General features: G+C 39.5%; 1 protein-coding gene, 1 non-coding gene and 1 pseudogene across 2 annotated transcripts in view; all 3 read left to right on the top strand.

The window, feature by feature from the left end:
* Nucleotides 1-1,060: 1,060 nt before the first annotated feature.
* The window catches only part of FAM186A (family with sequence similarity 186 member A), a gene marked incomplete at its 5' end in the record, with an annotated part of 61,926 nt that continues 35,976 nt past the window's right edge, over nucleotides 1,061-27,010 (top strand). The window contains 3 exons of the mRNA XM_036251522.1: nucleotides 1,061-1,240; nucleotides 19,193-19,409; nucleotides 20,790-20,960. Coding sequence (XP_036107415.1) covers nucleotides 1,061-1,240; nucleotides 19,193-19,409; nucleotides 20,790-20,960 — 568 coding nt within the window. The remainder of the gene's footprint in view (nucleotides 1,241-19,192; nucleotides 19,410-20,789; nucleotides 20,961-27,010) is intronic.
* LOC118623224 lies at nucleotides 16,537-17,632 on the top strand (annotated as a pseudogene).
* On the top strand, nucleotides 22,456-22,558 carry LOC118624796. The gene has a single exon (XR_004958465.1). It is a non-coding gene; the product is annotated as a U6 spliceosomal RNA (small nuclear RNA).

Raw genomic sequence — 27,010 nt, 5'->3', positions numbered from 1 at the left:
AAAATTATACTATATAGTTTACAAATACATACACCTGTAGTAAAAAGACATAAGCTACACATAAATACATCAAATTCATGATAGTTATTGCCTCTAAAAAGGGACAGAGGGGAAAGAAGGAGTCTGGGGAGAACAGCAAAGGAGACTTCAACTTTATATCTAATGCTTTCTTCTATTGAAAAAATATGTGAAGATATGACAAAATGTTAGTATTTTTTATTCTAGGTGATAGGCACATGGCTATAATATATTACTTTCTGTACTTTTTCATATTTTTAATTAAAAAATAAGAAAGCTACACAGTCAACAAAACCACCATCATTTAATTTCTCCAGCCTACTAAATCCTTTCAAGTCTTCTGCAATCAAAGACACTGCCTAAAGTATTCCTCTTTCATTTAAAAAGTTGTCTCTAGCATTCCCTTCAATTTCTGGAGCCAACTCTGGAACTTCAAAGCCTTCTTCAGTCAAGTTCCTTGAAAAAAAAAAATGGGCAACTAGGCAGTGCAAAGAATATGATCATCATTCAAATAATATCTAAGTTACTACATGTCTAGGAAAAGTTGAGTGGCAGCTGAGGATGTTGTAACATAATTATTTCATTACAGGTTTAAAAATTCTTAAGCAAAATTTCAAGAAGAGAGAAGAACCAGTAGTTACATTTAATACACTGAATCTTGAATTCTAACACCTAGATTTTAAGCTCATGTAAGCAGGGCTATATCTTCTATTTTTTTTATCGTTCCTATTGTCTATTCTTTTCTACCCTCCCTCCCCTCTTAACCCTTCTACCATCACAGCATATAGAATGCCTAATTCTCTGCATATAGTAAGCACTCTTTAAATGTTTGAGTCAATGATAATGTCACAATGGGTCTATTATGACATCACGAGGACCAGAACACTGTGGTTAGCAACAGATTAGTAGCAGGGTTAATCACAATCTTTGAGAGCAGAAAAGACCTCCTCTAGTTTACTCGTGGACACATTTATTAGCACTTGTTTATATTCTGTGAGAAAAAAAGAAGAAATAAAAGAAAATCACTCAACTTTTCAAAATATTTGTCAAAATGAAAAATGAGATAGACAATGACTCTGAATCAGAAAATGAAGTTGTGGATTATACCATCATGTCCATAAAAGACATTGATAGATCAGAGATCCCTAAACTTGAGATCCCTCTCTCAGTACAACAAGTCATCTCTGATATTGCGCAAGCACAGCTCTTTCGAGCCAGACAGGTAGGTAGTACATGAGAAGTTTATAGGTTGCAACTTTTTTTTCTTTAACTTTCCATGACCAGTTACATTTATTTTTTTTTAGAACTCACTTTATTTGAATGATATTTGACTGTGTTTGAGGTAACTTTGATTTCAAATGATAATTTCACCTGACTGTGGATAAATAAGCTCCAATTTTATATTAATCTCTTTCACTTTTGTGTCAGAATTAATCAAGCTTTTTAAGAAATAAATCACATGCTGTTGAATGTTTGGGATACAGTGACATTAAAATGTATAGCTAATTTTAATATCTAATTTTAGTCAATAGTTTTTATTTGTTCCTGACTGAGCTTTTATCAAATAGCCATTAGCAAGAAGAAACAGATTGCTTTGAATTCTAGTTCCTTTCATTTCCTCTGAAGAACTAATTGGCCAAGAAAAAGCCAAAAACAGTCAACAAAGAGCTTAAAAAGTATATCAAAAAGTATACCAACCAATTAGGGCTAAACTGCATTTTATTCTCTAAGACAGAATACAACAAAATCAGTCAGATTAACAGAATTAATTCAGGGGAAGTTCTTTTCTATGTTTAAGGAATGCTAAATGTTATACTTGCTCATTCTCCACATAGTCTTTATCCTGCTCCAGCCTCCACAATTAGCAACAATAATAGTGTTTGCTTTTAACGGTTTCATTGAGGTATAACTGACATACAATAAATTGTGTACTTTTAAATTATATCATTTAAAAAATTTTTATGGAGTTTTGTTTATTTGTTTTTATCCTCACCCGAGGACATTTTTGCATAGAGTGAGAGGAAGAGAGTGAGAGAGACGCATCGACTGCCACCCACACGACCCCAACTGGGGCCAGGGACAAACTGCAACCGAGGTACATGCCCTTAGTGGGAACTGAACTCAGGTCTTTCTGGACCACGGGCCAATGCTCTAACTGCTGAGCAAATTGGCCAGGGCAAAAAATTTATTGGATTTTAGAGAGACAGAGAGGAAGGCGGGGAGAGAGAGAAAGAAACATCAATCTGTTATTCCACTTACTTATGCATTCATTGGTTGATTCTTGTATGTACCCTGACTGGGGATTGAACCCCAAACCTTGGCAAATGGGGATGATGATTCAACAAACTGAGCTACCCAGCCAGGGCAATATATAAGTTTTGATATACATAAATACCCATGAAACCTTCATCACATAATAAATTACCCATCACCCCCAAAAGTTTCTTTATGCCCCTTACAATCCCTCCCATACATCCCTCCTTGTCCCCTGACCTGAATCCCCATCCAACCACCAAGATGCTTTCTGTAACTATAGATTATTTTGCATTTTTAAAGAATTTTATGTAAGTGGAATCCTACAGTATCTACTTTCTTCTGTCTTCTTTCACTTAGCATAATTATTTTGACAGTCATCCACGTTCTTGCATATATAAATAGTTCATTCCTTTTTATTGCTGAGTATTTTTCCATGTTATGGGTATTTTGGGTGTTTTGGGTTTGGGGTTATTACAAATACAGTTGCTGTGAACATTTGAGCATTTGTTCATAACTTATGAACATATGCTTTCGTTTCTTTTGGATAAATACCTAGGTTTGGAATGCTGGGTAACATGGTATGTAAATATTCAATTTTAAAAATAAACTACAAATTTTTAAAAAGTGGTTATATGATTTTGTATTCCCACAAACTGTATATGAAATTTTTCAATTACTCCTCATCTTTATCAGCGTTTAATGTTGTCAGTCTTCTTTAGCCATTCCAAAAGGTGTATAATAGCCCTGGCCAGTTTGGCTCAGCGGTTAGAGCGTCGGCCTGCGGTACAGAGAGACCTGGGTTCGGTTCCCGCTAAGGGCACGTACTTCGGTTGCAGTTTGTCCCCGGCCCTGGTTGGTCGTGCGGGTGGCAGCCACTCGATGTGTCCCTTCACGTCGATGTTTCTCTCTCTCTCTCCCTTCCTCTCTCTCCCTCCCACTCTATCTGTACAAAAAATGGAAAAATATCCTCGGGTGAGGATAAAAACAAAACAAAACAAACAAACAAACAAAAAAACAAACAAAAGGTGTATAATAGTATCTCATTGTGGTTTTAATTTCTGCTTTCCTAATGACAAATTACTATGAGCAACTTTTCACAAGCTTATTTGCACCATGTCTTTTTTGGTAGTTCAATTATTTTGCCCATATTTTAAAAATTGAATGGTCTGTATTCTTATCACTCAATTTTGAATATTTATTTATATCCTAAATACAACTCCTTTATCAGACAGGTGATTTGCAAATATTTTTCCCCATTCTATGGCTTGTCTTTTACTTCTACTAATATTGCCTTTCAAAGAACAAAATTCCTAGGTGCAATTCATCAATGATTTTCTTTTGTGGATCATGCTTTTGATGTAGTATATTAGCAACTTTGTCTAACCCAAGATCACAAACATTTTCTCCTATGTATTCTTCTAGGAGTTTTATACTTTTAGATTTTACATTTAGGTCTATGATTCATTTTGTGATACTCTCTGTATATGATATCAGATATAGATCGAGATTTTTAAAAAACAATTATTTTGGCTCTATTTGTTGAAAAGACTACCCTTTCTTCATTGAATTGCATTTGCACTTTTATTGAAAATCAATAGACTATATATGTGTGAGTTAATGAACTCTCTAGTCTGTCCTCTTGATCTGTTTGTCTATCATTACGCCCATACCACAGTGTCTTGATTACTGGAATTTTATAATAATCTTTAAAATCACGTAGATTTAGCTCAGCGGTTGGAGCGTTGGCCTGCGGTCCAGAGAGACCCCGGTTCAGTTCCCGCTAAGGGCACATGCCTCGGTTGCAGTTTGTCCCTGGCCCTGGTTGGTCGTGTGGTTGGTGGCCACTTGATGTGTCCCTTTTCACGTCAATATCTCTCTCTCTCCCTCTCTCTCTCTCTCTCCCCATCCCACTCTACCTGAACAAAAAATGGAAAAATGTCCTTGGGTGAGGATAAAAAAAACAAAAATAAAATAAAATCACGTAGTTTTAGTTCTCCAACTTTATTCTTTTTCAATTATGCCCAACATCTTCTCACATGTTTCTTTTACCTCTTTTCCTCTTCTTTGGCTGCTTTCTCAAGTGACACACTCAAATACTCATAACCTAAAAGCTGTTTTTATCCACACTGCCCTCTTCCTTTGCATTTCCATATCAAATTTAGTCTGTCAAATTCTACTAGAAAAATAAAAAAGCCTGCTGGTATCTTGATTGGAATTATATTGAATTTATAGATTAATTTGAGGAGAATTGAAATCTTAATATTATCTTCTGACTCCTGAACACAGCATATCTCTTCATTTATTTAGGTTGAATTTTTCTTAGAAGTACTTTGCAGTTTTCAACATCTATACCTCTTGTATAACTTTTGTGAGATTTATTCTTATGTATTTCATTTTTTACTATTGTTTTCTAATTTTCACTCTCAATTGTCCACTACTAATATATAGAAATACAATAGATTTTTGTGTACTAATTTTGTATACTGAAACCCAGTGATTAGTCCTCATAGATTTTCTTTGAACATTCTTTTGGATTTCCTACACATACAATCCTGTCAGATGCTAATAGAGGCAGTTTTATTTTCTCCTTTCATATCTGTGTGCATTTAAACTTTGTTCTTGACATACTGAGTAGGCTAGGACCTCCATTATAAAGCTAAATAGAAGTAATGAGACATCCTTACTTTGTTTTTCATGTTAGGGGAAAGCATTGAGTCTTCCACCATTAAGTATAATAGTAGCTGTATATATTTTATAATGCTCTTTATCAAGTTGAGGAAATTCCTTTCTTTTCCTAGTTTGCCTAAGTTTTTAATCAGGAGTAGATATTGGGTTGGTTTTTTGTGTGTTGGTTTTTTTTCAATATTTTATTAACTTATATTTGTTACAGATGTGTCTCCTTTTCTCCCCCTGGACACCCTCCTCCCCACCCTGCTCCCCCCCACGCCCAGCTTTGTTGTCTATGTTCATTTGTTATGCATACATGCATATAAGTTCTTTGGTTTATCTCATCAATCCCCCCACCCCCCTCCTCAGAGGTCTGTCAGTCTGAACCATACTCCTTTCTATGTCTCTGGGTCTATTTTGTTCATCGGCTTTTTTTGTACATTATATTCCACAAATAAGTGAGATCATGTGATATTTGCCTTTCTCTGATTGGCTTATTTCACTTAGCATAATGCTCTCCAGGTCCTTCCATGTCATCTCAAAGGATAAGAGATCTTTCTTTCTTACAACTGCATAGTATTCCATTGTGTACATGTACCACAGCTTTTTTATCCACTCATCTACTGATGGACACTTGGGCTGTTTTCCAGATCGTAGCTATTATAAATAGTGCTGCTATGAACATGGGAGTACATATATTCTTTCTGGTTGGTGTTTCAGGCTTCTTAGGATATATTCCTAGAAATGGGATCACTGGGTCAAATGACAGATCAATTTTTAATTTTGTAAGGAAACATCATCTTGTTTTCCATAGTGGCTGCACCAGTCTGCATTCCCACCAGGAGTGTACTGGAGTCCCCTTTCTCCACAACCTTGCCAGCACTTATTGTTTGATGATTTGTTGATGGTGGCCATTCTGGCAGGTGTGAGGTGATATCTCATAGTTGTTTTAATTTGCATCTCTCTGATGATTAGTCACGTTGAGCATTTTTTCATATGTCTCTTGGCAATTTGTACATTCTTTTTGGAGAGGTGTCTATTTAGGTACTCTGCCCATTTTTATTTTTTATCCTCACCCGAGGACAGTTTTGCATTTATCTTCAGATACAGGAAGGAAGGGGTGAGGGGGAGAGAGAGAGATGTGAGAGATACATTGTCTGGTTGCTACCCTCACGACCCCAGCTGGGGCTGGGGACAAACGGCAACTGAGGTGCATGCCCTTAGCATGAATCGAACCCAAAACTGTGGTCTGCAGGCCAACACTCTAACTGCTGAGCCAAACTGGCCAGGGCTCTGCCCATTTTTTTTTTTTTTTATCCTCACCTGAGGAAATTTTTTGATATTTTGTTCAGATAGAGTGGGAGGGAGAGACAGAGAGAGAGAGAGAGAGAAACATCGACGTGAAAGCGACAGATCGAGTGGTTGCCACCCACATGACCCAACCAGGACTGGGGACAAACTGCAACCAAGTTACGTGCCCTTAGCAGGAACCGAACCCGGGTCTCTCCAGACCGCAGGCCGATGCTCTAACTGCTGAGCCAAACCGGCCAGGGCCTCTGCCCATTTTTTAATTGGGTTCTTTGTCTTTCTTTTGTTGAGTTGAATGAGCACTCTATATATTTTGAAAATTAACCCCTTATCTCACGTATCGTTGGTGATTATGCTCTCCCATATAGTGGGTTTCCTTTCCATTTTGATGCTTGTTTCCTTTGTTGTGCAGAAGCTTTTTAGTTTGACGTAGTCCTGTGTGTTCATTTTTTCCTTTGTCTCTCTTGCCTTTGGCATTGTATCAGTGAAAATTCTGCTGTGTATGATGTCTGAAATTTTGTTGCCTACATTTCCTTCCAATTTTTATGGATTCACAAGTCACATTTAAGTCTTTTATCCATTTTGAGTTTATTCTTGTGTAAGTTGGTGGTCTAGTTTCTTTTCTTTCTTTCTTTTTTTTTTTGCATGTAGCTGTCCAATTTTCCCAATGCCATTTATTGAAGAGGCTGCCTTTACTCCATTGTATGCTCTTGCCACCTTTGTCAAATATTAATTGAGCATAATGTCTTGGTCAACTTCCGGGTTCTCTGTTCTGTTCCACTGGTCTATTTGCCTGTTCTTGTGTCAGTACCAGGCTGTTTTGATTACAGTAGCTTTGTAGTATAACCTGATATCCGGTATTGTGATCCCACCTACTTTGTCCTTCTTTTTCAAGATTGCTGTGGCTATTCGGAGTCTTTTTTGGTTCCATATGAACTTTTGAAGTATTTGTTCTAGTTCTATGAAATATGTCACTGGTATTTTGATGGGGATTGCATTGAATCTATAGATTGCTTTGGGTAATATGGACATTTTGATGTTAATTCTTCCAATCCATGAACAGGGTATGTGCTTCCACTTTTTTATATCTTTCTCTATTTCTTTCTTCAATGTCCTGTAATTTTGCACAGATAGGTCCTTTTCTTCTTTGGTTAAGTTTATTCCTAGGTATTTTAATTTTTGTGCCACAATGGTAAATGGGATTGTCCTTTTAGTTTCTCTTTCTGTGAGTTCATCATTGGTATATAAGAATGCCATCGACTTGACATTAATTTTGTATCCTGCTACTTTGTCAAATTTATTAAGTCTAGTAGATTTTTGATGCAGCCTTTTGGGTTTTCTATGTATAATATCATGTCATCTGCGAATAATGACAGTTTCACTTCCTCCTTTCGAATTTAGATCCCTTTTATTTTTTCTCATGTCTGGTTGCTGTGGCTAAAACTTCCAGTGCTATTTTAAATAAGAGTGTCAATGTTCTCTCTCACTCCCACTTTTTTCGTGTGGGAGGCAACCAAATTTTTGGTGGCCTTGCTTTGGCAAGGCAGAAAAAATATATATATATATAATGTTGGCTGTAGGAATTTCATATATAGCCTTTATTATGTCGAGATATGATCCCTCTATTACCACATTGCTGAGTGTTTTTTATCAGAAATGGGTGCTGAATTTTGTCAAATGCTTTTTCAGTGTCTATTTATATAATCACATGGTTTTTTATCTTTCATTTTGTTTATGTGGTGTATCACATTTATTGATTTGCAAATATTGTACCAGCCTTGCATCCCTGGGATGAATCCCACTTGGTCATTGTGAATAATATTTTTTTTGATGTGTTGCTGTATTCAATTTGCTAGTATTTTGTTAAGGATTTTGGCGTCTATGTTCATCAGGGATATTGGCCTGCAGCTTTCTTTCTTTGTAGACTTTATCTGGTTTTGGAATTAGAATTATGCTGGCCTCATAAAACGAGTTTGGAAGTCTTTCTTCTTGAATTTTTTGAAACAGTTTGAGGAGAATGGGTATTAGTTCTTCTTTGAATGTTCAGTAAAATTCCCCCGTGAAGCCGTCAGGGCCTGGGCTTTTGTTTCCTGGGAGAGTCTTGATTACATCTTCAATTTCCTTAGTTGTTATTGGTCTGTTCAAGTTTTCTATCTCTTCCCAGTCCAGTTTTGGGAGACTGTGTTTCTAGAAATTTGTCCATTTCACTTAGATTGTCGAATCTGTTGCCATATAATTGTTCATAGTATTTGTTAATGATCCTTTATATTTCTTTGGTGTTTGTTGTTACTTCTCTTTCATTTCTGATTTTGTGTATTTGGGTCCATCAATCTTGTTTATCTTTTCAAAAACCCAGCTCTTTGTTTCATTGATCCTTTGAATTGTTTTTTGGACTCTATGTCATTTATTTCTGCTCTGATCTTTACTATTTCCTTCCTTCTACTTGCTTTGGGGTTTCCTTTTTGTTTGCTTTCTAGTTCTTTAAGTTGTGAGGTTAGATAGTCTATTAGAGATTTTTCTTGTTTCTTGAGGTAGGCCTGTAGTGCTATGAACTTCCCTCTCAGAACTGCTTTCGCTGCATCGCATAGATTTTGTATTGTTGTGTGTTCATTTTCATTGGTTTCCAGGAAGTTTTTAATTTCTTCCTTGATCTCCTTGGTAACCCATTCATTGTTCAATAACATGTTATTTAGCCTCCATGTGTTCAATTGTCTTTGCCTGTTCTTGTTGCAATTGATTTCTAGTTTCATGCCATTGTGATCTGAGAAGATGCCTGATATTATTTCAATCTTCTTGAACTTGTAGAGACTTGGTTTGTGTCCTAACATGTGCTCTGTCTTTGATAATTTCCCATGTGCACTTTAGAAGAATGTGAATTCTGTAGTTTTGGGGTGTAATTCTCTGTAGATAGCTATTAAATTCTTTTGGTCTAATGCTTCATTTAGAGTATTTGTTTCCTTGTTAATTTTTGGTCTAAAGGATCTACGCAGTAATGTCAGTGGGGTGTTGAAGTCCCCTGCTATGATTGTATTGCTGTCGATTTCTCTTTTGAAGTCCTCCAGATTTTTAATATATTTTGGTGCTGCTGTATTGGGTGCATATATGTTTACCAAGATTATATATTTCTGTTGGATAGATCCTTTCAATATTATGCCGTGGCCTTCTTTGTCTCTAGTTATGGCCTTCATTTTGAAATCTATTTGATCAAATATGAATATTGCTACCCCAGATTTTTTTTCTTTCCTGTTGCTTGAAAGATTTTTTTCCATCCTTTCACTTTCAACCTATGTGAGTCTTTTGTTGTGAGGTGGGTCTCTTGTAAACAACATATATATGAGTCATGCTTTCTTATTCAGTCAGCTACTCTGTGTCTTTTTATTGGAGCATTCAATCTATTTACATTTAAGGTGATTATTGATATGTACTTATTTATTGCCATTTTTGTTTAGTGTGTTTATACTATTCTTTCTATCAGTCTTTTTAAGATTTCTTGCAGTGCTGGTTTGGTGCTAATGTATTCCTTTAGCCTTTTTTGTCTGGGAAGCTCTTTATTTTACCTTCTATTTTGAATAATAGTCTTGCTGGATAGAGTAGTCTTAGATTCAGATCCTTGTTTTTCATGACCTTGATTACTTCATGCCATTGCTTCCTGGCCTGTAGTGTTTCTGTTGAGAAGTCAGCTGATAGCCTTACTGGTGCTCCTTTTTAGACAACCTGTTGCTTATCTCTTGCTGCCTTTAGGATTCTCTCTTTATCTTTAATTTTTTTTTTTTCGTACATACCTCTAGTGGGAACCAAACCCAGGACTCTCTGGTCTGCAGGCCAATGCTCCAACCGCTGAGCCAAACGGCCAGGACTGTCTTTAATTTTTGGCATTTTAAGTATTATGTGTCTTGGTGTGGGCCTATTTGGGTTCTTCTTACTTGGGGCTCTCTGTGCTTCTTGAACTTGAATGCCTTATTCCTTCACCAAGTTAGAGAGGTTTTCTGTCACAATTTTTTCAAATATATTCTTTAACCCTTGCTCATTTTATTCTTCTTTGGGGACTCCTATGATGCAAATGTTGTCACTTTCAGTTGTCCCACAGTTCTCTTCAGCTGTCTTTCTGTTGTTGTTGTTTTTTCCTTTTGGTTTTCTGATTGGTTGATTTTTTCTACCCTGTCTTCTAATTCACTGATCCAGTCCTCGGCTTCCTCTACTCTGCTGTTTTGTCCTTCCAATGTGTTTTTTATTTCTGCTATGTCATTCTTCATTTCCACTTGGTTGGTTTTCAATGCTTCTATATTTTTACTCATGTCGCTGAGATTTTTACTCATGCTGTTGAGCTTCCTCATTATCATCAGTTTGAACTCCACCTCTGATAACTTGCTTCACTGCAATTTATTTATCTCATCATCAGTAGAGTTCTCTTATTCTTTCACTTCGGATTTGTTTCTTTGTTTCACCATTTTGACTCTCTCAGTGAGTTTTGGAGCATGCCAAATTTTCCCTGTGGGTGTTGGGGTTCTGCTATTTGTGGCTCCCTTTGATTAGTGTGGGAGGACCCACATTAAACACCACTGTCAAGTCTTACTTCCCTGTGTAGATTTATAAGCCCAGGAAAGTTTCAGTTATCCTCTAGCTTTTTGTCTGGAGGCTATTAGTCTCAGTTACTTGATAAGATTTGGGTTGTAGCCCTCAACTGAATGAAAAAACCCCTCAGGTGTTTAGGGTAAGAGGATTTCCACAGGGTGGGGCAGATGCTGGCTGTTAATGAACCTCAATTTGCATTTCTCTGGCCTAGCTGGGTGGAGTTAAATTTCTGAGGGAGGGGCTGTTGCTTCTCCCCAGGGCTCTGGGAAGGGGCTCTTTGAGTGAGATGACTACTGTCCTGTGAGGAAGTGATTCAGCACAAAAATCCCAATACCTTCCCAGCTCTCCAAGCTCCTGAGTGTCCACACAGTTTCAGTCCAGTCCGCCCTCCCTCTGCCAGAGCCCAAGGTGAGTAGCTATAGCTAGCTTAGTGCTCTGTTCCAAACCACTGAGCTGTGGAGCCTGCTTGGGATTTTAACCCTGAGGGAGCTGCTCAAAGCTAAAATAGCTGCTGTCCATGGGCTCCCAGTGCACCCTCTCATGCCTCCGCAGACCTTCCAGGCTCGATTCAGTGTCCTTTTTTCCTGTTTCTGGTTATATGGGTCCTCTCCAGCTGCTTTTCTGTTGCATTTTCCTGACGATTTGTCTCTATTTTAGGTGTAATTCCAGTTTGGTCCTGGGAAATGGTCTGTGTAGCTTCCATTCACTCTGCTGCCATTTTCAATATTGGGGTTTTTAAAAATTCAATAAGTGTATATATTGTAAAATGACCACCACTATACATCTAGTTAGCATCCATTACCATACATAATTACAATTTTTTTTCTTGTGATAAGATCTTTTTTTTTTTTTTTTTTATCCTCACCTGAGGACATTTTTCTATTTTTTGTTCAGGTAGAGTGGGAGGGGGAGAGAGGAAGAGAGAGAGAAACATCGATGTGAAAGGGACACATCGAGTGGCTGCCACCCGCACGACCAACCAGGGCCGGGGACAAACTGCAACCAAGATACGTGCCCTTAGCGGGAACCGAACCCGGGTCTCTCGGGACTGCAGGCCGACGCTCTAACCGCTGAGCCAAACCGGCCAGGGCTGATAAGATCTTTTAATAATTTACTCTCTTAGCAAAATTCAACATGCATTACAATATTATTAACTGTAGTCATCATGCTGTACATCATACCCACATGCCTTATTAATATTAGGTTTTATCAAAAGCTTTTACTGCATTTAGTGGAATAATGTGTTTTTCTCTTATTGAATCTGTTAATATAGTAAACTACACTGATTTATGAATGCTAAACCAACCTTGAATTTTTGGAATAAACCCCATTTATTTATAACGTCACATATTTTTTTATCATCTTGTAGTCAATTTGCTAAATTTAAAAAATATTTACATTTCAATTTTATTTTTAAATTAAATTTATTGTGGTGATATTGGTTAATAAGCTTCTATAGGTTTCAATGATTTGCTAACCTGTTGTTAACAATTTTTGTGTCCATGTTTATAAAGTATATTAGTCTGTAGTTTTCTTTTCTTGTAATGGCATCAGAGTAATGCTAGCTTCATAGATTCAAGTAGAATATTCTTCACAATTTTCTGTAAGAGGTTGTTGAAGAATTGGCATTTCCTTTTATATGTTTGGTAAAAACCACCAATGTTTCAGTGGGATAGGGAGAAAACAAATGGAAATGTTTAGACGTGGGGTTTAATTATGGGAAAGTTTTAAACTACAAATTTAATTTAAAAAAAAATAATAGGGCTATTCAGGTTATTGTATTTCTTCTTTGATGAGCTTTCACAATTTGCATCTTTCAAGGAATTTGTCCATTGCATCTGAGTTGTTGAATTTATTGGTTTAAAGTTGTTCATAATAACTCCTTCCTTCCTTCCTTCCTTCCTTCCTTCCTTCCTTCCTTCCTTCCTTCCTTCCTTCCTTCCTTCCTTCCTTTCTCTCTCTCTCTCTCTCTCTCTCTCTCTCTCTCTCTCTCTCTCTCTCTTTCTTTCTCTCGTACATGCTCCTAGCAGGAACTGAACCCAGAACTCTTGGTCTGCAGGCCTATGCTTCAACTGCTGAGCCAAACCAGCCAGGGAAACTATTCTTTCATTATCTGTAGAATCTTTAATGTCACCTCTCATTTCTGATACTAGTAATTTGTCTTTTTTCTCTCTTTTTTTATTTAATGAATTTATTTTTGTTACAGACGTTTCTCCTTTTCCCCCCACTGATTCCCCCCTCCTCCTCCCTCCCTGCCCTGTCCCCAGCTTTGTTGTCCATGTCCCTTGTTCATGCACACATGCATATAAATTCTGTGGTTTATCTCTCCCCCACCACCCTCTCTTCTGGGGATTGTCAGTCTGTACCCCACTTCCACATCTCTGAACTACCCAATTCTCAGACTGTTATGTTCATTATATTCCACAAATAAGTGAAATCATATGATACTTCTTCCTTCACCAAGTTAGGAAAGTTTTCTGTCACTATTTCTTCAAATATATTCTCTAATCCTTGCCCATTTTCTTCCTCTTTGGGGACTCCTATGATGCGAATGTTATTACATTTCCAGTTGTCCCACAGTTCTCTTAAGCTATCTTCCTGTTTTTGAATTGTTTTTTCCTTTTGGTTTTCTGATTGGTTGATTTTTTCTACCCTGTTTTCTAATTCACTAATCCAGTCCTCAGCTTCCTCTACTCTGCTGGTTAGTCCTTCCAATGTGTTATTAATTTCTGCTATGTCATTCTTCACTTCTACTTGGTTGATTTTCAATGTTTCTATATCTTTACTCATGGTGCTGATGTCCTTACTCATGCTGTTGATCTTCCTCAAGATCATGGCTCTGAACTCTACCTCTGATAATTTGCTTAACTGCATTTCATTTATCTCATCTTCAATAGAGTTCTTTTGTTCTTTCATATGGGATTTGTTTCTTTGTTTCACCATTTTGGCTATCTCAGTGGGTTATGGAACCTGCCAAATTTTCCCTGTGGGTGTCGGTGTTCTGCTGTTTGTGGCTCCCTCTACTGGGTTTGGATGAGCCTGGGTGTGCCCACGTTAAACACCACCATTAAGTCTTATTTTCCTGTGTAGATTTACAAGCCCAGGAAAAGTTCAGTTATCCTCTAGCTTTTTCCTGGAGGCTAGTAGTCTCAGTTACTCAGTGCCTTGGAATATAGCCCTGGTGTTCTTCATAAGAGGATTTCCAGAGGGTGGGATAGATGCTAGCTGTTAATGAGCCTCAATTTGCATTTCTTCGCCTCACCTGGGAAAGTCACCTGGGGGAGGAGGGGTGCTGCTTTTCCCCACAGCTCTGGGAAGGAGCACACTGGTCACCGTCCTTTGTGGCCACAACTCAGCAAAAACTCTGAGTGCCCTCTAAATCCTGGTTGTCCCCACAGAGTTCCAGCCCAGGCTGTCCTCCCTCTACTGTAGTCCCCAGGTGAGTGGCTGTGGCTATTTTAGCACTCTGTCCCGGCTCTCTGCACTGTGGAGCAGGCTTGGTCTTTATTCCCCAAGGGTGCTGCTCACAGCTAAGACTGCTGCTGTCTGTGGGCTCCCAGCCCGCCACCTCTTGTGCCTCCGCAGATCCTACCAGTGTCCCTGGTTATATGGTCCTGTCCTGCTGCTTTTCTGTTGCTTTCTTCCAAGGATTTGTCTTTATTTTAGTTGTAATTCACATTTGGTCCTGAAAGATTGTCTGTGTAGCTTCTATTCACTCTGCCTCCATTTTCACATCCTCTACACCTATCTTGTGCGCAGCTGGGTCACACAGTCCTCTCTGGTGTCCCGCACCACGCAGGTCCTGTGAGCAGGCAAACTGCATTGCACCAGCTTCCCACTGCTCTTGTGAGCTGCTGGACCACACAGGCCTGTTTGGAGCCCCAGGTCCCACCGCTGGTGGCTGGGGAGTGCTGCTGCCCTGTGGGACTCAACTCCTGCTCAGCTTTTGCTGTAGTTTTGGGGGATGGGTCTCAGCTGCTGGTCTGTGCTTCTGTTGCCTGGGGATGGATGTCTGGTCCCCAGCCTCTGTTTCTGGGGGTATATCTCGACTCTGATCAGGCTGCTACTATGTGGGATGGTGCTGGGCTCCCAGCTGTCTGTGACTTCCGCGACCAACACCTTGGGAGCTCCACTACTGTGCACTGGTCTGTGTTGACACAGAGTGTCCACTGGTCCAATGGTGATAGGTGCGCTAGTGGGCTCAAGTTGCCGGGCCCTAGTGGCTCCCACTGCCTCCTTCCAGGGAAGACCCGGAATCTTCCAAAATGGTGGTACCTTCCCATGGCACAGGGAGAACGCACTGAAGGACCGCTTACCGCAGTAGCCAGCTGCTCCCGTCCACAGCACAGGAACCTTTTGCTCCACGTCTCTGCACTGTATGAGTTTGGTCATCCACCTTCACATCCACTCACACTCTCTCACACACTAGCTCACTCTCTCACACACTCACCCTCCCTCCAGTCCTGCCCACTGCCATCTTCCCTTATCACTTCAAACATTTTATGCCAGTTCCTTCTGGCCTGAAGTGTTTCTGTTGAGAAATCAGCTGACAGCCTATGGAAGCTCCTTTGTAGGTAATTAATTGCTTCTGTCTTGTTGCTTTTTATTTTAATCCTCACCCGAAGATACTTTTTTCATTTATCTTCAGATAGAGTGGGAAGGAAAGAGAGAGAGAGCGAGAAACATTGGTGTGAGAAAGATACATTGACTGGTTGTCTCCCCACAACCCTGTCCAGGGCTGGGGACCAAACCACAACCAAGGTAACTGCCCTTGACTGGAATCAAACCCATGACTATTTGGTCTGTGGGCCGATGTTCTAACTGCTGAGCCAAACTGGCTAGGGCCACTTGGGGAATATTTATTTGTCTCTTCAGTTTGTCTTCCTTTTTGTGTTTGTCTCTGTGTATTAGGTAAATCTGCTATGACTCCCATTATGTGGGCTTTCAGATGTAGGTGCCTGTGGGTCTCAGGGGTGCAATCTTGTAGATCACCTGAACTAGGTGCTCCAGAAATGATTCCTGCGTGGGTTATGTGCCCTCTCCTGTTTTAGTGGAGTCTTGAATGCTGTTGTCCCATTCATAGGTAGAGTCAACCCTCAGGCTGGCTGACTATAAGGATGAACCTCATTCACTGTGTATGAGTCACTGTTCAGAGGCTACCCCCTGAGGCAGAGTGTTCCCAGCAGGGTCTGATGTCTGCCGTAGTCCCACTTTGGCTGTGCCATTTTTGTTGTTAGTAGATTTGAGCTCTTGTGTGGTTTGAAACCCATCAGTGGTTGTGTTGGTTTTCGGCCCTCTTGGCCTGGGCTCTGGTCAATATCTGACATTGTGTGTAACTGGCCTTAGGCTATCCACCTGGAGCTACCATATTATTCACTGTTTCCTCTGAGTCTCCTGGGCCTGGAGTATGTGGAAGGAACCATGCTGTGTTCAGGATCAGCTTTCTGAAGCTCTGAGCTGATCAATAAAAGTCCAAGGCTCCCTGAGGTCAGTGTCCACCAGTCAGCTACTCTGACCATGCTCCCTCCACCCCAGGTTGCCTGGACTTCCTCCAGAGTTTTATGTAGAAAGACTATAGAGTGGGCCCAAGATGGACACAGCCCACTGACATTTCTACATGGTTTAAGCTCAGTAGGGCAGGGTAACTGGGTCAGAAGGATGGGGCTAGTAGGTGCCCTACTTGGGGGCAGCATGGTCAGGCACTCAGTGGGAAGAATGTGGCACCTACTCCAGAGCTATACCACTCAGTTTCTGCTAGAGTCTCCAACTCTAGCTCCACCTGGAGGAGCGCACCACAGGTTCAGGCTGGGTGCAGCCAGCTATCCCCACTGTAGCAGCAAGCTCAGCAGGACAAAAGCCTTCTGTAAGGGTGGTACCAGCTGGGCCACAGTAAGGCAGTGAGCTGCACTCCTCCCCTTAGCTCTGTAGCCATGCCTGCTTGAGCCTTGGACTGGAGCCTCAGTGGGAGATGCACTCCAAATGTCCTACTTCTGAGCAGAGCTGTGCCCCCCACCCCCAAGAACTGAGACCAGCAGGATGGGGTCAGCGGGACTTATAAAAAAAGATCAAGAGTCCCTTCCCCTCCATCAGGTTTCCTTCTGCAACAGGCGTGGTCACGCTGTCGCTTGCTCTTTCTACTGCCATCTTGTTTGTGTTCACTGAACAAATTGTGCAGTGAAGCCACAGAAACTGTCCCTGCTACAGCGCAAGAGTTGCCACAGCTCCAGGCTGAGACAGGGTCTGGAACAGAATCTGTGATGAATCAGTACCAGAGCTTGAGGAACAAGATTCCACACAGGCAACCACACAATAAGCCCAGCTGGCAGTGGCAGCTGAAATTGATGCAGAACCAGTCAGTAAAGCAAAACAATGCCAAAGTGAAAAGAATGCATGGAAGACTATGTCCAAACAGGGCCTTCGACAGGTTACAGGTGTTACAAGGGTCACTATCCAGAAATCTAAGAATATCCTCTTTGTCATCACAAAACAAAATGTCTACAAGAGCCCAGCTTCAGATACTGACATAGTTTTGGGGGAAGCCAAGATCAAGGATTTATCTCAGGAAGCATGGCTAGAAGCTACTGAGAAATTCAAAGTTCAAGGTGAAGCTGTTTCAAACGTTCAAGAAAACACATAGACTCCAATTGTACAAGAGGAGAGTGAAGAAGAAGAGGTTGATGGAATAGGTGTGGAAGTTAAGGACATAGAACTGGTCATGTCACAAGCAAATGTGACAAGAGCAAAGGCAGTCCAAACCCTGAAGAACAGCAGTAATGATATTGTAAATACGATTATGGAATTAACAATATAACCACCTAAAAAGGACAACCTTTCTTTCTTTCTTTCTTTCTTTCTTTCTTTCTTTCTTTCTTTCTTTCTTTCTTTCTTTCTTTCTTTCTTTTTTTGGTATTTCAAAAGAGTTACTTCAGTTTGGTTTAAAATTTTTACTGTTTCTATTTCTTGTGGGATGGGAAAAAAAAACTCAGATCAAATCAGTCTTCCTTTGGAGGTGGCACTGGCCAACGGGAGGGGAGCAAGTTGCAGGCCTCCCTTAGCTCCACAGCCACACCACCAAAGACCCTAACAAGGAAGTCTTCTGTTGGAGGTGGTGCCAACCAAACCCATGGGATGGGGGTAAAGTTTAGCCCACGTTCCAAAGCCGCAGAGTTCAATGATCATCTGAGTTTGCCTATAGTTTTTCCAGAAAAAGAGTGCACCTCGGGTTCCTGTTGGATGCAGCCAACAGTCCATTCTGCCAGACTTGAGCTTGGCATGGTGGTGTTGCCAATATTTGGAAAACTGGGTTAGTGCACATCCCTACCTGGTTCTGTAAGAATAGGAGTGCCCAATCCTAGGAGATAGAGCCTAAAGGCAGTGTGGTATGTTGACTCAGGACCAGGACCTCAGTAGCCAACTCTCCAGAGCTCTCTCTGGAACCATGCCACCCAGATCTCTTTATGGCTTCCATATGCCCCGAGTCACCTTCCCTCTACCAGAACCCCAGGTGAGTGCCCAAGAGCAAGCTCCTGTGTGTTGGCCCTTTAGAAGAGTACCTGGAATTCTAGCAGACTTCCTCCTCTTTCCAGCAGACAGAGTTCCCATGCTCCTCTGGAGGAACTTTTACAGCTGAGATATTCCTCCGACTTAGCTACTGCACCTGGGTGCAGAGGCCAGCTCTCTCCACATACATCTCTGTCCTTCTTACCAGTCTCTGTGTAGCTTCTTCTATAAATAATTGGATGTAATACTCCTTTTCAGTTGTCCTTCAGTTGGTCATTCAGGTTGATTGCTTTATAACTTATTTTATTTACTTAGTTTTTTATCCTCACCTGAGGACATTTTTTCCATTTTTTTTGTTCAGATAGAGTGGGGAGGGAGAGAGAGAGAAACATCGACGTGAAAGAGACACATCGAGTGGTTGCCACCCGCACAACCCAACCAGGGCCGGGGACAAACTGCAACCGAGTTGCATGCCCTTAGCAGGAACTGAACCCAGGTCTCTCTAGACCGCAGGCTGACGCTCTACCGCTGAGCCAAACCAGCCAGGGCTGATTGCTTTATAATTTAGCTGTAAATCTGGTTTGGCGCCAGGGGGAGGTGTGTGTAGCTTCCACCTACTTTGCAGCCATTTTGGATTGCCTCAGATATGGTTTCAAACCCAGTGTTATTTTCATTATATCATAGCAATGCTAGGATGATGAAGGCAGAACAAAATTTAAGAGGGAAAATTTGAGATCCACAGTAAAGCTAGAATTGGCAGGACTTTTATTAGACAACTTTACAGTTATTGTCACTGAGACTCTGGGAAGAAAGGGTGATCAAAGTTTATTGTCAAACTGAACATTTATTAATATATTCTTCTTTCTTATAGGACATTACTTCACAGCTGGATGACATAATGCAAAGTGTGCAGCGGGCAATACATCGCTACACTTTTGACGAGAATGTAAACTCTGGAAGGAAAACCTCTATTTTAGAGTATAAGAAACGTAGAGCAAATTTGCTGAACAAAATAGCTGATTTTGCTGATTCTGCTGAAATTAAAAAAATGACTCTTGTCCATATCCTGGCCTGGTTGGAAGAATGGAGTAAGTTTTCAAAAGTGGTTTGTAGGAAAACCACAAAGTTAATGAAAAAGCTAGAGAACAGAATATGTAAGTAAAATTTGAAGGATTAGAAGAAGACTAAAGAAGAAAGGACTAAACAGTTATTCAGAGAACAGTTGTCCTCTATTTCAGTAAGAATAAAGGTATAGGCTTACTCACTTAGTGCCAGTGAGTCTGGCCTCTTTGTTTTGCTTCAGACATGCCAGCAAGCTCTTGCCCAGTGTCTTTATGCTTACTGTTCCATTGCCTAGAACATTTTCCACCAAGTAGAAACATGCCTTATTCTCTGCTTATATCTTACTTTAAATGAAGTGTTCTCTTTCCTCTGAACCAGGGGCTGGTAGTGTGACATGCTGTAATTGTCTGGTGGAGAGTCATCATTTTGCTTTAATGATGGGGAGTCAGCTCAGTTGGCAGGGAGTGGGTTGGGGAGGGAGGTACGAATGAAATAGTATTGGAAAATAAATCTCTACTATCTCTTTCCGACAGTGACTTTTTTATTATTCATAAAATAAATAAGAATGGATTATACCTATAATACCTTTATTTAAATCCAGTGTCTACTCAGCAGCCTTTATCTATATTCATATGTATACCAAGTGTTAAACATAGTTATAGTTAGGCATTTGAACTTAGTTTTCTTTAATAAAAAAACAATGCTGCTATTAAACATCTTTGAAAATGGAAAATAAAATAAAATAAAGTGAGATGTTCTCTGACCATCCCCATTCCCTACCCTTTATTCATTACTCTTTACTCTATTTGTGTCTATACCATTTCTTACTATTTGACATACTATATAATTAATGTTTTTATTTTTATTTGTTTGTCTGTCTTCTTTCACCAGACTTTAAGCAATATGAAGTTAGGAAATTTTTTTTCCAATGTTTTATCCTCAAAATCTAGAATAGCACATGACAGAGGATGTTGGTTGAATAAAAGAATAAATAAGCTAAGAATACAAAAAAGGAAAATTTCATTTGGTTGCAAGAAATCCCATGTAACAGGACTTATAAAATAGTAGATTAACTTACCAAAGGAGTTCATTGGGATTTAGATCCCCAATATTAAAACACATGTTTACATTTTAGATACCTACTTCCCTGGAGTCATGCAACTAAATCAAGTAGACATCTTTTAACCTGATTCATATTTTTATGTCCAACACTTACCGTTTAGCCTTCTATTCCAAGTCTCTCCTTTTTTCATTTCCTCATAGAGAATAGTCTCAGAATAGCATTAAGTATGAGATACCTATATTCCCCAATACTACAACATTTAATAGTTAGCCAATACTCTAAGCCCATATGGCTACAATTATTTATTGTTTTGCACAAAAGTAACTTTCTTACTCTCTTCAAGATGGCATTTTGTCTGAGATGACTGCAATTGATGTTGATGAACACCACCACTGGATAGCACAAATGGAGATTTTACCAGAAACTTTCAAAGCTATTGAGAGCAATGTCAAGATAATGAGTAACATTAGTACCTCCTGGTATGAAGAAAAGAAGATACAAAGGCAAAAAGCAGGTAAAGGTGCTTTAAGAACCTTGGAAATGTATTTGACTTTTTCTGAAAGAGAGCTTTATTGAGGCATAATTTACATACAATAAAATTCACCATTTGCCCTTGCTAGGTGGTTCAGTTGGTTGGAGTGTTGTCCCATACACCAAATGGTTGCTAGTTTGATTCCTGGTCAGGGCACATACCTAGGTTGTGGATATTTCTCTCTCACATTGATGTTTCTCTCTCTCTCTCTCTCTCTTTTTTTTTTGCATATACCACACTTTGTTTACCCATTTACCATTTCATCGACATTTAGATTGTTTCCAGTTTTTGGCTCTTCTGAATAATGTTGCTATGAACACCCATGCAGAAGTTTTTGTGTGGACATATGTTTTCACTTCTTTTGAGTAGATACCCAGGAGTAAAATTGCTAGGCCATTCATCTACTGCTAGTAAACTTGTGTTTAACTTTTTAAGAAATTATTCACCAATTTCCCAAGTAACAGCACCATTTTACATTCCCATCAGCAATGTATTTGGGTTCCAGTTTCTCAATATCCTCAACATCATTTTTATGTCTGTCTTTTTAATTATAGCATTTCTAATAGTTGTAAAATTGTATCACATTGTGTTGTTGTTTTTTGTTGTTTTTTTTTTTATCCTCACCCGAGGACATTTTTCCACTTTTTGTACAGACAGAGTGGGAGGGAGAGAGAGGAAGAGAGAGAGAGGGAAACATCGATGCGAAAGGGACACATCGAGTGGCTGCCACCTGCACGACCAACCAGGGCCGGGGACAAACTGCAACCGAGGCACACACCCTTAGCGGGAACCGAACCCGGGTCTCTCCGGACCGCAGGCGGACGCTCTAACCGCTGAGCCAAACCGGCCAGGGCATTGTTTTTTAATCTTCACTCAAAGTTATTTTTCCATTTATCTTCAGATAGAGTGAGTGAGTGAGAGACACATTGATTGGTTGCCTCCTGCACAATCCCTACCAGGGCCGGGGATGAAACTGCGACCAAAGTACATGCCCTTGACAGGAATCGAACCTATGACTCATTGGTCCGCAGGCCAATGCTTCTACTGCTGAGCCAAACCTGCCAGGGCTCATTGCAGTTTTAATTTGCATTCTTCTAATGACTGACATTGTTAAGTACCCTTTAATGTGCTTATTATCCATTTCTGTTTCTTCTCTAATGAAATATCTATTCAAATACTATTTATTTTTATTATAGAGTTTTAAGAGTTCTTTTTTTTTTATCCTCACCCAAGGATATTTTTGCATTTATCTTCAGATAGAGCAAGAGGGAGAGAGGAAGGTAGAGAGAGAAAGAGAAAGATCAATGTGAGAGAGACACATCGACTGGTTGCCACTCACACAACCCCCAACTGAGGCAGGGACAAACTGCAACCGAGATATGTGCCCTTAGCAGGAACCAAACCCGGGCCTCTCCAGTCTGTGGGCTGATGCTGTAACTGCTGAGCCAAACCAGCCAGGGCTTAAGAGTTCTCTATAGTGCTCCCTTTGGCAGCACACATACTAAAATTGGAACAATACAGAGAAGATTAGCATGTCCCCTGAGCAAGGATGACAAATTTGTGAAGAGTTTTGTGTATGTATGTATGTATGTATATATACATATATATATATATACATATATATATATATATAATTTTTTAAGGAGTTCTTTATATATTCTGGATAAAGTGATTTGCAAATATTTCTTCCCAGTCGGTGGCTTGTCTTTTAATTTTCTTCATGGTGTCTTTGAAGCCCAAAAGTGTTTAATTTTTATAAAATCATATCCAATCAATTTATCTTTTTTTTTTAAATCCTCACCTGAGGATACCTTTTTTTCCATTTATCTTCAGAGAGAGAGAGAGAGAGAGAGAGAGAGAGAGAGAGAGAGAAACATCAATGCAAGAGAGACACATCATGCCCTGGCTGGTTTTGCTCAGTGGTTAGAGTATCAGCCTGCAGACTAATGAGTCGCGGGCTTGATTCTGGTCAAGGGCACATACCTCAGTTGCAGTTCATCCCTGGCCCTGGTCAGTGTTGCGTGGGAGGCAGCCAGTCGATGTTTCTCTCTTTCTCTCTCTCTCCCCCTCACACTCTATATGAAGATAAATAGAAAAATATCCTCAGGTGAGGATTAAAAAAAAAAGAAAAAAAAATAAGAGACACATTTCTTGATTGCCTTCCCCATGACCTCACTTTTTTCTTTTTTCTTTTTTTTTTTTGTATTCAATTTTTTCTCTTTTTCCTTCCATATCTCTTATTTCTCTCTCACTCTGTATGTGTGTTGTTAGTCTTCTCTCCTGGGGATACTTTTCCATTGAATTTTAGATAGAGTGGAAGGGAGTGAGAGAAAGAGAGAGAGAGAAAGAAACATCAATGTGAGAGAGACACATCAATCAGTTGCCTCCTGCACTGCCCTGACCAGGACTGGGGATTGAACCTGCAACCCAGGTACCTGGCCCTTGATTGGGTATTGAAGCTATGACTCTTCAGTCCATAGGCCAATGCTCTAACCACTGAGCAAAACTGGCCAGGGCTCTCTCACCTTTTCTTATTTTATTTCTTTTCTTTTCTTATTCTTTGTTTTCCATTCTTCTTTTCCTAGTCTTTATTTTTATATATTATATATATTTTTTTCTCTTTCTTATTTCCTTTCACAGTCTCTTTTTGGTTCTCTAATTTTTTTTTTTTTATCTTCACCTGAGGACATTTTTTCATTTTTTGTTCAGATAGAGTGGGAGGGAGGAAGAGAGAGAGAGAGAGAGAGAGAGAGAGAGAGAAACATTGACATGAAAGGCACACATCGAGTGGCCGCCACCCACACAACCCAACCAGGGCCGGGGACAAACTGCAACCGAGGTACATGCCCTTAGCGGGAACCGAACCCAGGTCTCTCTGGACCACAGGCCGGTGCTCTGACTGCTGAGCCAAACCGGCCAGGGCTGTTCTCTAACTCTCTCTTTTTTTTTTCCCTCACCCAAGGACATTCTTCCATTTTCTGTTCAGATAGAGCGGGAGGGAGAGAGAGGGAGAGAGAGAGAGAGAAACATCGAGACGTGAAGGGACACATCGAGTGGCCGCCACCCGCACGGCCAACCAGGGCCGGGGACAAACTGCAACCGAAGTACGTGCCCTTAGCGGGAACCAAACCCGGGTCTCTCTGTACCACAGGCCGACGCTCCAACCGCTGAGCCAAACCAGCCAGGGCTGTTCTCTAACTTTTTATCTCTTGTCTTTTATTATTATTTTTTGTTTCTTATTTCTTTTATTATTCCTTTGTTGTTGTTGTTTTTGTTTTTAGTTTGTTTTGTTTTATGTTGTTTTTGGTTTTGTTTTGGCTTGTTTTGTTTGTCAGCACCCATACAACAATTTGCAAGATGTGGTTGAGGTTGAGCTTCATAGTCAACCAGCCTGAAGGTCAAGCCCACTCACAAATGGGACAACAGCAATCAAGGTCCAATAACAACAAGAGGGCCCCTAACCAACACAAGAAATTCCTAGAAAACCTAGATAAAAGGAGATCAAGGAGACTACATCACTGGGTCCCTTCGGACGCCTATTACAGAAGGCCGCCCAACTAAGACTGGGTGTCATAGCAGTTTTATTGAATACACAGAAACACAAAGAGACAGAAAAAATGGGGAAACAAGAAACAGGCCCCAAATGAAAGAACAGGAGAAATTTCCAGAAAAAGAGCTAAATGAAATGGAGACAAGCAATTTATCAGAAAAAGATTTCAAAGTAATGGTTATAAGAATGCTCAGCTGACTGAAAAAGGACATAGAAACCACAAAGAATAATCAGTCAGAAATGAAGAATAACATCTAAAATAAAGAATGCACTGGAAGGAATAAACAGTAGGTTAGATGATGCAGAGGATTGAATCAGTGAATTAGAAGACAAGGTAGAAAAAAAATCACTCAATCAAAGCACCAAAAAGAAAAAAGAATTAAAAGCAAAGTTTAAGGAAACTTTGGGACAACATAAAACATAATAACATTCTCATCATAGGGGTACCAGAAGGAGAAGAAAGTGAGCAAGGGATATAGAACCTGTTCAAAGAAATAATGACAGGAGAAGGAAAAAGTCATTCAAGTTAAGGAAGCACAGAGAATCTGTGAAATGAAATGAACCCAAAGAGACCCACACCAAGACATATCATAATTAAAATGGCAAAGGTTAAAGACAAAGAGTGAATCTTAAAGGCAGCAAGAGAGTTAGTTACCTCCAAGGGAATCCCCATAAGGTTGTCAGCTAATTTCTCAATAGAAACACCACAGACCAGAAGGGAATCACATGAAATATTCAAAATAATGAAAATCAAGTATCTGAAACCAAGACTACTCTATCCAGCAAAGCTATCATTTAAATTATTTTTTATTTAAAAATTTTTTCTTTATTGATTTTAGAGAAAGAGGAAGGGAGAGGGAGAGAGAGAGAGAAGCATTGATGAGAGAGAACATCAATTGGCCGCCTCCTGCATGCCCCCCACTAGGGAATGGGCCCACAACCTAGGCATGTGCCCTGACCAAGAATCAAACCTGTGACCTCTTGGTGCATGGGTCAATGCTTAACCACTGAGCAACACTGGCTGGGCCTATCATTTAAGTTAAAGGTAAAATAAAGAGCTTCCCAGACTAAAAAATAAAGATGAAAGGAATTCATTACCACCAAACTAGCATTGCAAGAAATGTTAAAGAGACTGCTATAAGAAGAAGAAGAAATAGAGGGGGTTGGGGAGCATAGGCATAAAAAATAGAAATGAAAATAAATATCTATCAGCAATAACCTTAAATGTAAAAGAATTAAATGCTCCAATCAAAAGACAAAGGGTAGCTGAATGGATAAAAAAACAAGACTCATATATATGCTGTCTGTGAGAGACCCACATCAGAACAAAAAATTTACACAGGATGAAAGGGAAGGAATGAAAAAAATATTCCATGCAAAGGCGGGGGCGGGGGAAGCTGGTGTCACAATACTTATATCTGACTATAAAACAAATGCCATAACAACCAATAAAGAAGAAAACTTAATAATATGAAAGATATTGATCCAACAAGAGGATTTAACCCTGGTAATATATATGCACCAATATAGGAGCACCTAAATATATATTTTAAAAATAACTCTTGAAGGAGTTTAAGGGAGAGATTGACAGCAATATAGTCCTAGTAGGGAACTTAACAGTCTACTGACAAAAAATCAACAAAGAAACAGCAACCTTAAATGACACACTAGATAAGATGGATTTAATTAATATTTACAGAACATTTCATCCCAAAGCAGCAGAATATACATTTTTCTCAAGGACACATGGAACATTCTCAAATATAGACTACAGATTAGGACACAAATAAATAAATCTTAACAAATTCAAGAATATTGAAATCATATCAAGCATCTTCTCAATTCACAGTGGCATGAAACTACAAATCAACTACAATTTAAAAAACACTAAAACACATGGAAGCTAAATAACATGTTATTAAACAATAAATTTGTTACCAATGAGATCAAATAAGAAATAAAAAGTTACCTAGAAACAAATGAAAATGAATGCACAATAACCCAAAATCTATGGGACACAACAAAGGCAGTCCTGAGAGGGAAGTTCATAGCATTACAGGCCTACCTCAAGAAACAAGAGAAAGCTCAAATAAACCATTTAACTCTATAACTAAAAGAATTGGGAAAAGAAAAACAAGAAAATCCCAGAGGAAACAGAAAGAGGAAAATAATAAAGATCAGAGAGGAAATAAATGATACAGAGACTAAAGAAACAATACAAAAGATCAATAATATCAAGAGTTGGTTCTTTGAAAAGATTTAAAAAAAATTAATGAACCTTTCGCCAGATTCATCAAGAAATGAAAAGAGAGGACCCAAATAAATAAGACCAGAATTGAAATAGGTGAAGTAACAATTGACACAACAGAAATACAAAGAATTGTAAGAAAATACTGTGAACATCTATGTGCCAACAAATTGGAGAACCTGGGCAAAATGGAAAAATTCCTGGAAATATACAATCTTACTAAACTCAATCAGG

The sequence above is a fragment of the Molossus molossus genome, unplaced genomic scaffold (assembly GCF_014108415.1).
Source record: "Molossus molossus isolate mMolMol1 unplaced genomic scaffold, mMolMol1.p scaffold_m16_p_10, whole genome shotgun sequence".
In the NCBI taxonomy this organism is placed as follows: Eukaryota; Metazoa; Chordata; class Mammalia; order Chiroptera; family Molossidae; genus Molossus; species Molossus molossus.
This window is presented reverse-complemented; position numbering and strand designations above follow the sequence as displayed.